At 39.6% G+C, this 14189-nt stretch overlaps 4 protein-coding genes across 4 annotated transcripts; 2 read left to right on the forward strand and 2 right to left on the reverse strand.

Moving 5' to 3' along the window:
* The first annotated feature begins 243 nt into the window (after positions 1-243).
* Positions 244-1673, forward strand: LOC117788066 (follistatin-related protein 1). The gene is made up of 3 exons (XM_034626733.1): positions 244-374; positions 464-721; positions 1481-1673. Exons 2-3 carry the CDS (start codon positions 493-495, stop codon positions 1525-1527), a joined length of 276 nt encoding a protein of 91 aa, XP_034482624.1. The 5' UTR covers positions 244-374; positions 464-492; the 3' UTR covers positions 1528-1673.
* Positions 1674-4569: 2896 nt separating this feature from the next.
* Positions 4570-5391, reverse strand: LOC117787160 (39S ribosomal protein L17, mitochondrial). The gene is made up of 2 exons (XM_034625606.1): positions 5122-5391; positions 4570-5063 (listed from the first exon to the last, which is right to left on the reverse strand). The coding sequence occupies exons 1-2, from the start codon at positions 5317-5319 to the stop codon at positions 4626-4628; spliced, it is 636 nt and encodes a 211-aa protein (XP_034481497.1). The 5' UTR covers positions 5320-5391; the 3' UTR covers positions 4570-4625.
* A 382-nt stretch (positions 5392-5773) lies between these two features.
* On the reverse strand, positions 5774-6455 carry LOC117787541 (DNA replication complex GINS protein PSF1-like). Its single transcript, XM_034626087.1, has one exon. The coding sequence runs from the start codon at positions 6426-6428 to the stop codon at positions 5826-5828; it is 603 nt and encodes a 200-aa protein (XP_034481978.1). The 5' UTR covers positions 6429-6455; the 3' UTR covers positions 5774-5825.
* Positions 6456-6730: 275 nt separating this feature from the next.
* On the forward strand, positions 6731-14135 carry LOC117786390 (staphylococcal nuclease domain-containing protein 1). Its single transcript, XM_034624607.1, has 4 exons — positions 6731-7037; positions 8930-9770; positions 10809-12238; positions 13131-14135. The coding sequence occupies exons 1-4, from the start codon at positions 6930-6932 to the stop codon at positions 13539-13541; spliced, it is 2790 nt and encodes a 929-aa protein (XP_034480498.1). The 5' UTR covers positions 6731-6929; the 3' UTR covers positions 13542-14135.
* Positions 14136-14189: the final 54 nt, after the last annotated feature.

The raw sequence follows: 14189 nt of genomic DNA on the forward strand, positions 1-14189 counted from the left end.
AGAGACTGCGACAGAGGCAGCGGCAGAGGTAGCGACAGCGGGAGCATAAACAATAGCGCACCGCGAAAAAACGCAAACTGTGGTGGAGTCAATGTTTATCATTGTCTGTGTAGCCAACAACAATGCGTCACAATCGGCCGTTGTCATGACAATCGAATAGACAACTTGTTGGCAAAGGGGGAGCCCAAAGCAAAAGGCGGGGGAGATTGTAAAGCTCATATGGCAAATGAGAGAGCTCTGAGTTGGGATTTTTTTTGAAGCTGTCCAGTTGTTATCAGTTGTTCGTTTGTCGCGCTTGTCTCAACGCAGCTTCGTTTTCAGCTCATGGGTTATATCTATTACTCAGACTGATCCGCAAAAAAAACAGAACTGAAGTAAGTCACATTTTATGACACCTGTGCACACACACACACATACACCTCCACAAAAAGATCATACATAATAGCTATTTAATTGATTCTAGAAACAATTTACTTTTGGCTGGCATTAAGAATGATTTCGTTCGGAATTGCAACAAAGATTTCAATACTCTTACTGCTGATCTGTGTGGCATCTGTGCTCTGTGTGCTCTCCCTGCCGGTATTTGAATCCATATCGAGTGCCTGCAAAGGCATTGAAGACTGCGATCCATTTTTGCCCGTCTGTGCGGCCCACACAAATGAGCATCAGTTTTTCTACAGTCACTGCGATATGTTGCGGGAGATCTGTATGACTGGAAAGGGTAAGAAAACAAAGGAAATATTTAAAAGCCAGGGTATAAATCTAGAGTCTACTGCAGACCTACATAGAGTAAAAAAAAAAAATATTGTTAAAAAGTAGGTAGCTTGTTTTTTAAAAATTCAAGGGCTTAAAAACAAAACAGATTTGCATAATATTAATTTTTAACCGTTTATTCCTATGGAAACTATATGGTATAGATTTTAGATTTGATCAAATTTTGGTTAGGATGTATAATACAATATCAAATGTAAGACTGATTGAGATAGCTCAAAAAAAAAACAGCAAAGTTTTACATACAAAAGGTTGATTTTTGAGCGATCAGTTCTAAATAATATAGTAGTCCGATTTATAAACATTTATAAGACATTATCAAATGCACGATCTGTAAGTTTGGTTTAAATATCTTAAGAAACATCAAGTTTTCCATACTAAAGATTTTTTTAGCCGATAGTTTCTATATGATAAGGTCGATTCCGACACATGTACCATCTGCATCAAAATAAAGTACCTATACCAATTTTCATTATGATAACTTTAAAAGTAAGAGACTAGATTGCTCAAAAACAGACAGATATGGGTGTATACAATGGAAAGAATATATCGAGCTTTATCGTAAGCAAGAGTCAACTCTTGCTTTATTTTACAATTTTACAGAGTAGAGTTTTCTTTACATTTCTAAATATAATTTAATACATTTTTTTAGGGTATACAAATTTATGATATCAAATTATACAATTAATTTAACACATTTACCCCACAGATTGGAAAACGGACTATCTCAGTCATTGCAATGTGAGCAAGCTTTGAATGCTTTTACCATAACTAAACCACTAGTTCCAGCATCATATCAAATTTCACAAGACTGATACGAGTATATAGATATGTTAGATACATAGATCGTATTCAATCTTAAGTGTTTTAGCAAGTAAATCAAATAAAAATGCCCAAAGAACTTGACTTGTCTATGTCTTTGAGTAAATGCGGCACGTTTTGTCAAAGTAATTAAAGCCAAATAAGCGCCCTCTTAAATTTACATATAAATAGGTATTTAAGTATCTATGTAAGGATGTGTGTGTGTGTTAGTGTATTTACGTTAAGCTGCTACGCTGTTCGTATCCGTGCGACGTGAACGTGAGCTTAAAGTAACGGAGCCACTTAACCGCAGCAATAATTGATTTAAAACAGACTGCAATGTAACAATTTTTAATAAGGCATCCTTATTTATTATAGGTAGTATATATAGCACCTTGATTAATTGCATGCGAGCAGCTTAAGCCCGTGGTCTGCCCTATAATTTGTACTCGTAATTACAACAGCAAGAAGCCAAAAGTACCGAGAATATCATCAGCTCACATCCCATATATCATTATTTTGTCGGCCTTATAATGAGCAACATAAGAAGCCAATTTACAGGCACAAAAGTTCTATTCAAAGAGATGAAAGCCATGTACGTACTTATACATTTATATATATATATATATGTATATATACATGGACTTCGAGCAGCATTAAGCGCCTTCCCAATGACATTGCCTCATTAAACGTGATGATTTCGTATGTGTGGTGTGTGTGTTTGTGTGTGTACTTGTAAGTATACTTACACATGTACATAAGTTGAGTTGATGACATTAATTATAAAAATGAAGAAGAAAACTGAAATAAAACTTGACTGTTGAGAGCTTATTAAAGGACACTCGATGCGCGGAACTTAATTAAAGATTGTGAGTGGTCAAGTGCAATATTTCATCATGGCAACGTGGGAATTGAAAATTAATTATAAGACAATGGCATACTTGTGAGATTTATGCACTTTTTAGTTAGCAAATATACACCTAACCTCACATATTTTAATTCCAACTGAGTGCAATATTAGCAAAGAGATCGAAATATCTGTAAATTATTTGAGTAAACAATACATTGATATTTTTATAATAATATTATACTTTTTTAAGCTAATGACAATTCACAAAACTTTCGAAAAAAAAAAAAAAACCTAGCCTAACTTATCCGTGGTCAATATATAGACTTTATATTATGATAACCCAACTTGCAAAAAAATAAGAGCTTTGGAAGCATAATAAATCGACTATTATGAGAACTATAAATCAAGAAAACATATTTAAAATATTTATGACTCAGTTATAAGCCTGCGAAACTAACCCAACTTATTCAAATTATTTTCAGCACCGCAGAATTTAAAGATAGGGAAGATGATAGGAAAAACTAAAAGAACTGCATAATATTATAAGATTTTAAAATTATAAATCTAATCTTACTTTTGCTCCCCTATAACGTTTCCAAGTTCTAAAGCTGAGCTAAGTAAACGCTGGTATTAATTTAAAACACTTGCTTTAACATTGTTTACCCACAAAATGGAGGGGAAAAAGGAGATTTTCTGAAAATGATTACAAATTATTTACTCTTGTGTAAAGTGTCTTTAATTTACCAGTTTGCTTGAAGGTCCTAAAACTCCGGTTAACTGTTGAGCATTTTAAAAGCATTTCAAGAGCATTCATTCTCCACTGTTTAATCTGCTGCTGATGATTCTGTTTGATTTGCTTTCCACAGCCAAAAGGAACTGCAACCGAGGGCTGTTCCATTGCTTCAAGTACTTGGGATACATACAAATATATACATACAAGAGTATATATTTATTTGACAGACTGCATTGGGTGGAAACTTGAGCTCAAAGAGCTCATTTCCAGAGCTGTTTTAGAGTACAACTTGATGTGCATAAATTGCATGAAAAGTATACGTAATTCAGCTGGGAGTTTCTTTTCACAAAATAAAGTTCACATTGTGGCTTCATTTAAGCAAACCTAATTAAGTGCCTTGGCTGAGATTGAGGTAGAAGAGAGCAACATAATTAAATATTGAACTGTTTGTCGCGCAATTGAGCATGCAGAAACGCACAAATAGACCAACTAATGAATTTGGGCCAAAATAATTGAAAACACAGCCAATTAGCGAAAAAATGCAGCACATTCCATGAAAGAAAGAAGGAAAGCACACAAGTTGCCACAGCAGCCATATAAAAAAGTCAATTTTGTTGCCCCCTTTTTCGGATTCTGTTTTGCTATTTTTTTGTTTTTTTTTTCTGGTGCTGAGATTTCAATTTAATTGTCGCTTACAGGTGTCGCCATTTGGCTGCCAATTTTCGCAGTAAAAAATTAATTAACTAATTGCAATATTGATTTTAATTTCAAGTGCAATTTTAATGGGCTTTTTATCTATTTATCATGATGCTCTTAATATTATTGTTTGAAACTTTTTTGTTTAATGTGCTTTTAAGCAGCGTTAATTAACATGTCGCATAAGTTGAGCTTCATTTTAAAAAGCCATCGTAAAATTCTCCTTAGCTGTCTTTTAATTTTGGCTTGCTACACAGACAGGGAGAGAGTCAGAGGGAGTGAGAGGGAGAGAGGGAGAGGGGTGGCTCAGACGCCAGCGAGTTGACATGAATAATGACGCTTACACAATTCTGACAGGTTTCTCACCAGAGAGCGGTCCTTAGTTGAGGTCGTGATAAATTATAAAAGCTAACAATACGTTTATACGTGTTTTATCAACGTTGTCGCAGCACACAGACACATACACACACACACCCGCACACAGAACTGCACACATACACGCCCCCTTTATCATTGATGTAGATACATTCTTATATATTTTTACAAGCATTTCTTGAAATGCTTTCCGCGTTATTATTTAAACAGGGACAAACCCCCTAATAAGACAAATTAAAGCTTTCTTAAGCTTTCCTTTCTCTCTTTCGCTCATTTCCGGCACTTAGCGTTAAGTCTCTCTCTTTCCCTCACAGCTGCCACCCGTTATTAAGTATATCTTCAATTCATCATTTAACTTAGAAAAATGTATTACTTGCAATTTAATTAACAATAAAACAATTACACATCCGTCGTCTTTTCAACATTCTGTTGTGACTTTTTCTCAGCATCAACTGTTTGTGTTGTTGTTGCTGTTGTTGTTACTGCTTCAGTCTCAGCGGCAAGTTTATTGGCCAAATTTGCGAGCTTCTCACGTCGGAATTCCTTGCGTGCCTCATCCAACAGCACATTGTGCAACAGATTGCGATTCTGGCTGTTATCCTGAGTCAGCACTGGATAAGGATTGCCGCGCAGCTCCAACACGGACTTCTTGTAGTACATGCCGGGATAATCGCGCGGTGCTTTGAACATGCGTGTGTAGGATACGTTGTAGTTCTCATAGCGTGGCACCAACACCTTGAACAGCTTGTGCACCAGCTGCTTCTCCAGCAACCAATAATCCGCCAGCTCCATAGTTGCCTTGTGCCTGTCGCCATGACGTATGGCATTCGAAATGAGCTAAAACAGTTAATAAGCTTAGATTTCAACTATCTCTGTTATACTCCATTCCACTTACCAACTCTGCATAACCTCGCGCCTCGTCCGCTCGATTGTAGAACAATTCAATGCGCTCGTGTTTAACCAGCGCTGTGACTGTTTTTCGCAGCTTGAGCAGACGACCCTCTGGACCATCCGGATTCCTTAAGTTACGTTTATTTGGTCGCACTGCGATGCGCAGCTGTGACATTAATTTGCTGACCTCCGCTTGATTCATTTTAAAAGCAAACTTCTATTGTTTCCTTTACAAAAATCCTAAATTCACGTAATGACCGGCTGGGTCGCACAGCTGTTATCATGGTTGCCAACTTAGCTATTATACAGCTAGATCGGGCTATTTTCGGAATTCGTTTGCTGAAAAAATTTCACAATTACTATTAGCTGGAAATCTGACTATTTTAAATATATATCCGGCAGAGTTTTGCTATAAATATTTTTGGTAAAACTGTGCAAATCTGCTCGCAATAAAAAATTTAGATGCTCTCCAGAAGGAACAGCTATTGTTCCCTCTAAAAACTTGCCAGCACTGGTGTGGAAGATTGCCACCCGGTGCAAAGGCTGCCACACTGCAAAATTCCCCGATCTGGTTTGATTTTTGTATCAGAAAAATATCTATTATCGATATTTTATCAACCCTTTTTGGCGCCATAATAACACATTTGGAAATTACATTTGTTGTTTTACGTATGTGCTATTTATTTTAATCTTATTTTAATTCACACCTTAAGCAATGTGCTGTAATATGCCCTGACGCACTAGTGTTTCCACCTGAGCTCGCGGTAGGTAGTGTTGACTATTCTTCTTCAAATGCACAACTTCGCCGTCATCCAACTCGAATTTGCCGTAATCCTCAACGCAACGCACTTCGATATAGAGAGATTTGGGTGGTCGCAAGTTGCCAGTCAGATCAATGCCTTGGCCATCGCCCACGGAACGCATGTATGCCGCCAAAGACTTTGAATAGTTGTTGAAAAATTGCACTTCTGGCTCACATAATGCCTGTTTAATGTCGCCGGGAATAATGGGTCCGAATTCCCATCGCAGTGCTTTGATGCGTTGCATGCGCTCATATAAATAGGCCAGCAGACATCGTTTGTTTCGTTGTAAGGCTGCGTGTCTATAGTTTAATAGCGGCCATAGACTCCGATCGCCGGAACTGTTGTAACTGGACGCCTGTGCCACATTCTCCTCAAAAATAGCCTTAATCTCCTCCAGCACCTGTCGCACGCCGTCATCGTCAAAGGCCGGAATTGTCTGAGCTGAGCGTTTTAGATCCTTCAGTAAATCAAAGGCTTTATCGCCAAACATTTTGTTTGAACCGCTCATCCTTGTTTTTCTTTCACACAATAAACATTACTTCCCGCCTAATTTTTTGGCACGATCAGCTGTGCTGAAAAATTATCGATTAAAAATTTGGTCACACTATTTTTTTAATTGTCTAAATGTATGATCAAACTTTAATTTAACTGAGCAACAACATATCTACAACTCAATATATAGAATTCTAGTTATTATTTATTTATTTATATATGTACACTGCTGATTTTGGAAAACCTAGTATTTCGGTATATTGCCTTATCGAAGTGTTCGATTTGATTGATAAGAGTGGTATTTGTAACATTATTTAAGCTGGTCACACAGCGCAGTGAACAGTGAAAATTCTGAGGTGATTGTATTTTGTGTGTGGTGTGTTCATACTCAATTAACTTAATTAAGTTAAATAGAAAACAGTGTTAAACGCACTTTAAAACCAGCGTGAGGATTTCAACCCGCTTACTAAACAAAGCCACGTATAACGGCCCGCCGGTAAAAACCGCACCCGAAAAAATGGCAACAGCAGCTAACACGACAGCTGGAGCAGCAGCAACGAAAGACGGCGCGCCTGCAGCGGCAGCGCCAGCGCCAGCGAAGACTCTATCCGGCATTGTGAAACAGGTAAGAAGTGCGTTAGTTAAATGCCAACTCATTTCACTTGAGAATTGATCTTAAAACGTACATATGAATATAAATTGATTTGTGTGTGATTATCATCAGCGTGGCAAATGCGGCAAGAGTTGCCCACTTGAGAGCAAGTGCGAAAGAGACACACATATAGGCGCGTTGCGTGAGTGTGACACGTCAAACACGACTATACACTCTCGCATACGAAGAAGCATAGCGTAAAGAAATGAAAGTTATCGAAGGTGCCAACCTGGCAGATTTTCTTCTAGAGAGCTGCCCCAAAATTATACTGTACACTGTGTGAAGCACTCGATTCATTTACATAAAATGTATGCATATGTGTGTTGTGTGGGGCGTGCACTTGTGCCTGCCACTGTCAACGTTTGTCAACGTCATCAATCACAGCGACGGCGGCAGCGTTTGCCGGCTTTTTGAAACATGCGTTTTTATCTGATAAACACTCACACACATACACATAGACTTACATTGCACACATAGGCACGAGTTCGGTTAATGCAAAAAAAAACTATTCGTTTCTAACCTAGAAAAAGACATGCACAGGCGCAAAAAACATATGTACATACATACATATATATTTAAACGGCACATACAATTGAACATAATGAACAAAGTACACAACTTTCGATTTTTACACTTTTTTTTGTCTAAATTTAAAGTTGCCAGCTCCATTCTGAAAAAAACATTTCGAAGTTTGACCCTTACACACACAGCTATATGTATTTATGTACAGTGGGTCACAGCTTAATCGACCCACTACATTTTAAACTATGTTGTGTTTATATTACGTATTTTAGATATAAATTATTCAAAAAACTAACCAAATCTGCGTTCTTTCTATCAATTTATTTAAAATTTTAAATTTTTTAGAGTAGTGGTTCTCATAAGCTGTGAGCCACTACATACATACATTGTACGCGCATACAATGTTTCAAATGCACGCCCAGCGGACCGGGCATCAGTCTATTGATAACGATTATCAAATGTTATCAATTGCAATGGAAACTGATGACGCTGGCACGCACGTCTTGGCAACACACACATTTCTTTTGGGCCTGACTGAAATGCCGCGTCAGCATTCCATGTTACAGATTTTTACGTAGAAAACCTGTTGATTTTTAAAACGCCGCAATGCCGTTGCACACACACACACACACACCACCAACACCTGTTTATTGCCCATTGGATTTGTGCAAGCGAGTACGCTATAGAATTACCGCCCACTGTTGCTAACAATGTAACTCTTAGCTCTCTTTCCTTAATAGCAGTAACATTAAGGATTAATTTTTAATTCATTTTTCATGTGTTTATTTGATAATGAAGTGGTTCATACATTGTATAGTTTTTATTTTGTGCTGTCTAGCAACTTCATGCCCTTTTCAACTTTGGAACTTTGTTTAGCTTTCTAGATAAGAAAATTTGTGGCTAGCACAAGTCATTGAACTATAGAAAAACATTTTAAAAAGTCGATTTAGCACCACATAATTTTTAGTATTTTAAAAATACAAAACATGCTCTCAAGTTTACTAAATATACAAATGAAATTGTTATAATTATTCTATAGCAGACCGTTAACATTCCTAACAATTAAAAATATACTAAATATGAAGAGTTACGATAATAACCAAAAATTATCAATTAATTGTCTATCATCACACGGTCACACTTATTTTAAGCAACCCTGTAATAGCATAATAGTGGCGCCCCCTACTGGCAATTATTGTTCGTGTCTATTGCACGCACTGTGGCTATTTTATAGCTAGTTCTGGCTATTTTCAAAAAGTAGGGAGCAGTGGTTGCACGTGTGAACGAATTTTCAAAATTTCATTTTAACCTCGTTGCTTGACCAACACGTGCGTTTGTTGCAGGTTCTCTCCGGCGATACGGTTGTGATACGCGCGACGAAAGGAGCGCCGCCACCGGAGAAACAAATTACCTTCTCGCATGTCCTGGCACCCAAATTGGCGCGCCGACCTGGCGCTGGTGGGGATGAGACCAAGGATGAACCCTGGGCCTGGGAATCGCGTGAGTTTCTGCGCAAGAAGCTGATCGGTGCCGAGGTGACGTTCACCTTTGACAAACCCGCAAACTCCAACCGTGAGTACGGTTTCGTGTGGATCGGCAAGGACAAGGAGTCCGGCGAGAATGTGGTCGAATCCATTGTCCGCGAGGGTCTCGTCACCGTCCGCCGTGAAGGTCGTCCCACGCCCGAGCAGCAGACGCTCATCGAGCTGGAGGATCAGGCACGTGCCGCCGGACGTGGCAAGTGGTCGCACAATGTGAATGCGGCGGATAAGGTGCGCAACATCAAGTGGTCGCATGAGAATCCCGCCCACATTGTCGATGTGTACGGTGGCAAACCCATCAAGGCCATCATCGAGCATGTGCGCGATGGCTCCACGGTGCGTGCCTTCCTCCTGCCCGACTTCCACTACGTCACGCTCATGATATCCGGCATTCGCTGTCCCGGCGTTAAACTGGACGCCGATGGCAAACCCGATCTGACCGTCAAGGTTCCATTTGCCGATGAGGCTCGCTACTATGTGGAGACTCGTCTGCTGCAACGTGATGTGGAGATCCGTCTTGAATCTGTCAACAATTCCAACTTCATTGGCACCATTCTGTATCCCAAGGGCAACATTGCCGAGTCGCTGTTGCGCGAAGGATTGGCCAAGTGCGTCGACTGGTCCATGGCTGTCATGAAGACAGGTAAGAGAGTATAATCTTACTTTAATGATTAGAAATCCTGGCCAGCAACCAGCTTGAACTACGTAGCGCCTCTTTGGCTAAAGCCTTGTGCTGTGCTGCGTTGCATCGAGTTCTGGTTGCCAGATCAAAGTGACGGACTCCAAGAATACAGTGCCTGTTTCATTGGCACTGCGTTCATTTCACCCCGTCCACATTTCCATTGATTTCTTATAAGATATTTGAAAAAATTCTACTCAGAATATCAAAATTGGGTTAAAAAAATTTTAAAAGAAAAAAATTAAGCAATTAGAAAAGATTGGAAATAAATAATAAAAATATTACTGGCAATTTTAATATTTGGATCCAAAAAATTATAAAAAGAAAAACTTGAAAAATTAATGAAAATTGATAAATTAAAATTAGTAAAGATATAGGAATGTTTTTGTAGCCTATTCTTAGGTTGATCCAAAAATGTATTAAAGTTGAAATCTAAATATTTGATTCAAAATGGATATTTAAAAAAAATTAAGATGCATTAAGTAAAGATTGGAAATAAATAAAAATACTCGGAATTATAATATTTGGAACATAAAATTAAAAAAAAAAAAACCTGGAAACCAATAATAAAAATTGATAAATTAAAAAGATAAAACAGGTTGATCAGCATTCCAAAAATGTATTAAAGTTCAAATATAAAATATTTCATATAAAATAGCGAGAGTTAAAAAAATTATTTTTGGTTTCGACTTTTGCACTTTTTAATTTATTTTCTGGTACAATTTTTTGAAAAAAATGTTGAGTGCTACATATAAATGATTTTTATGTATAAAATTGCGTTTAATCTATAATAGAGTTTCAATATTATTATAGATTTCCTCAAATTAATGAAATATATATATATATATTTTTGTTTTTTACTATATTTTCAATTATTATTTGTTTAATCCAATATTATTTATATTTAAGTATTTTTTTAAATTTCCACAAAAATTTGAAATTCTTAAGAGGAAAACCCTTTCCAGTATAACCCATGCTAATTTGTCCCAATCTCCATTGCAGGCGCTGATAAGCTGAGAGCTGCCGAGCGCGTTGCCAAGGAGAAGCGTCTGCGTCAGTGGCAAGATTACCAGGTGAAGACGCCCGCCTTTAACTCGAAGGAGAAGGACTTTACGGGCACCGTTGTCGAGGTCTTCAATGGAGATGCTGTCAACGTGCGTCTGGCCAATGGACAGGTGAAGAAGGTGTTCTTCTCCTCGATCCGGCCACCACGTGATCAGCGTGTGGGCACCGAGGGTGAGGAGATTGTTAAGGCGCCGCCACGTGGCAAGAACTACCGTCCACTGTATGAGATTCCGTATATGTTCGATGCCCGTGAATTTCTGCGCAAGAAGCTGATCAACAAGAAGGTTCAGTGCAATCTGGACTACATCTCGCCCCTGCGTGATAACTTCCCGGAGAAGCACTGCTATACGGTGCTAATTGGCGGACAGAATGTGGCCGAGGCCATGGTGGCCAAGGGATTGGCCACCTGTGTGCGCTATCGTCAGGATGATGACCAGAGGTCATCGGCCTACGATCAACTGATTGCCGCCGAGCAACAGGCGATCAAGGGACTGAAGGGTATGCACGCCAAGAAGGATAATGTGACGTTGCGCGTCAACGATCTCACTGTGGATCATTCCCGCATCAAGGTGCAGTATCTGCCATCCTGGCAGCGTGCCCTGCGCACCGAGTCCATCGTTGAGTTCGTTGCCAGCGGCTCACGTCTGCGTCTGTATGTGCCCAAGGATAGCTGCCTGGTCACGTTCCTGCTCGCCGGCATCTCGTGCCCACGCTCCTCCCGCCCCGCCCTCAACGGTGTGCCCGCCCAGGAGGGTGAACCCTTTGGCGATGAGGCGCTGACCTTCACCCGGGAGCGTGTGCTCCAGCGTGATGTTTCCGTGCATATCGATACCACTGATAAGGCCGGATCCTCCATTATTGGCTGGCTATGGACCGATCAGAATGTCAATCTGTCGGTTGCCCTCGTGGAGGAAGGTCTCGCCGAGGTGCACTTCAGTGCCGAGAAGTCGGAATACTATCGATTGCTGAAGAGTGCCGAAGACCGTGCCAAGGCGGCCAAGAAGAACATCTGGGCCAACTATGTGGAACAAGTGCCTGAGGAGAAGGTTGTCATCGAGGAGGAGAAGGACGAGAAGGTGCCAGTCGAGCGTAAAGTGAACTATGAGAATGTCATTGTCACTGAGATCACCGAGAACCTGACCTTCTTTGCCCAATCCGTTGACAACGGTCCCAAATTGGAGACACTGATGAGCAAACTGCACGCTGATTTCCAGGCGAATCCCCCAATTGCCGGCTCCTATACACCCAAGCGTGGTGACTTGGTCGCCGCTCAGTTCACCTTTGACAATCAATGGTATCGCGCCAAGGTGGAGCGCATCCAGGGCAGCAATGCCAGCGTTCTCTACATTGATTACGGCAACAAGGAGGTGAGTAAAGACATTGGGATTACCTAGGGACATCTTTGCAAGCTCCTTAGATCCGTTTCCGTCTCAAAGCGAAACGCATGAGTCATAAGTTTGCCAGATCAACATTGCACAACTGTTCCGACGCCAGCTGTCGCCATGTGGAGATGTGCACCAAACCCTACAGCAACACATGTGTGCACGGATTCTCAGGACACGTTAATTTGCGCCCACAAAGTCTCTGTGCGTTAGTGTCATATTTTTTGGCACTTTCGTTGAGCAACGTGACAGCAAGGAAGTGTGCTCCTTACGGGAATCCGGATGCACGTTGTTGGGGGCATCCAGGACATGACGCAGCGTTTGTCGAACAGTGTGCGACATAAACACAAATAACAGTATAATTTACTTAATTGTACATTCAAAATAGTTACAGAAATTCCTCTTATTCTAAAAAGTAAAGGAAAATTTAAAAATCAACCATTATCATTTAAAAAATATAGAATTTAAAAATTAAAGGAAATTTTGAAAATTAACAATTAAGATAAATCTGTCTGTATATATAAAACTCTTTGTCCTGACTCACTGATCATTGCACAGCCCAAACCATAAGACCTAGGATGATGAAATTTTCACACAGCATAGCTGACACAATTTTATTGTGCAATAAGGCGGAGTTTAGCGAAATTCGAATTGCAAGCAGGTTAAATTTTCGGTCAAAGTTCACACTTGAAGAAAATTGCTTAGTATAAAAAAGTTTGTTAGATTTAAATTTTTTGAAAAAATCTTTCTGATTGATCATCTATTTTAATTGAATTAGCTAAAAATTGCATGTGCACTTAAATACTTTATACTGTAATCCTACTTAATTTGTAATACTTAATGCTAATTGAATGCTCTTCTTCTTGCCCTTTTTTAGACTCTACCTGTGAGCCGTTTGGCTGCTTTGCCACCTGCCTTTAGCAGCGAGAAACCGCATGCTACCGAGTACGCACTTGCCTTAATCGTACTGCCAGCTGACAACGAGGATAAGGAGGAGGCACTGCGCGCCTTCTCCGACGATGTGCTGAACCACAAGGTGCAGCTCAATGTTGAACTGAAGGTTTTCGGTGGTCCACATCTGGCCACCGTGCATGATCCAACATCGAAGACGGACTTTGGCAAGCAATTGGTTGCCGATGGTCTTGTCCTGGTTGAGAAGAGACGCGAACGCAAGCTCAAGGAGCTGGTGGAGCAGTACAAGGCAGCACAGGAAGCGGCATTGGCAGCGCATTTGGCCATCTGGAAATACGGTGACATTACGCAGGACGATGCGCCCGAGTTCCGCTAGGAGACGGCCTCGAAGCGTGCAGTAGGCAGGCGGCGTGTGGAGAGGAGCAACGCGTCGTCCGCTGAAATGTTTGTCTGCCACATACCCGCCCTTTATATATTACAACAACAACAGCAAAAGCAACAGCAAGATGATGAATTAACAACAACAGCAACAACAACTTAATGATTATGAAATTACTAATTCTATACAAAACAAGCAAACACACACATACATACACCAATAAAAAATAATATATATATATATATACATATGAAAATATATATAATGCATATATAACCGCATTGGATACACTTGAGCTACAGTTTATAATAATAATAATAATTGGAGGAAAGGAAGGTTGGAACCTGCAACATTTGTGTATGCTTTAAGCAACTGGCAAATCGTCGCAAATTCGATTTAACAGTTTTTTAAATCATCATTAATAACTCTTTAAACAAATATACAAACAACAAGGTAAACAAAACATAAAATAAACAAAATACCAACTAGCAGCAATTGACCATTTTGTAAACGGTTAAAACTTCCAATAAACATAGAATCAAAGTAAAGTTTGTTTGCATGCCGAAATAAATAATTTTCACTATTTGTAAGCCCAAAACAACTCATTAAATTTTCACTACTCTCTTTTTTTTTTTACAAAGATTC

Source organism: Drosophila innubila, assembly GCF_004354385.1.
Source record: "Drosophila innubila isolate TH190305 chromosome 3L unlocalized genomic scaffold, UK_Dinn_1.0 0_D_3L, whole genome shotgun sequence".
Classification (NCBI taxonomy): Eukaryota; Metazoa; Arthropoda; class Insecta; order Diptera; family Drosophilidae; genus Drosophila; species Drosophila innubila.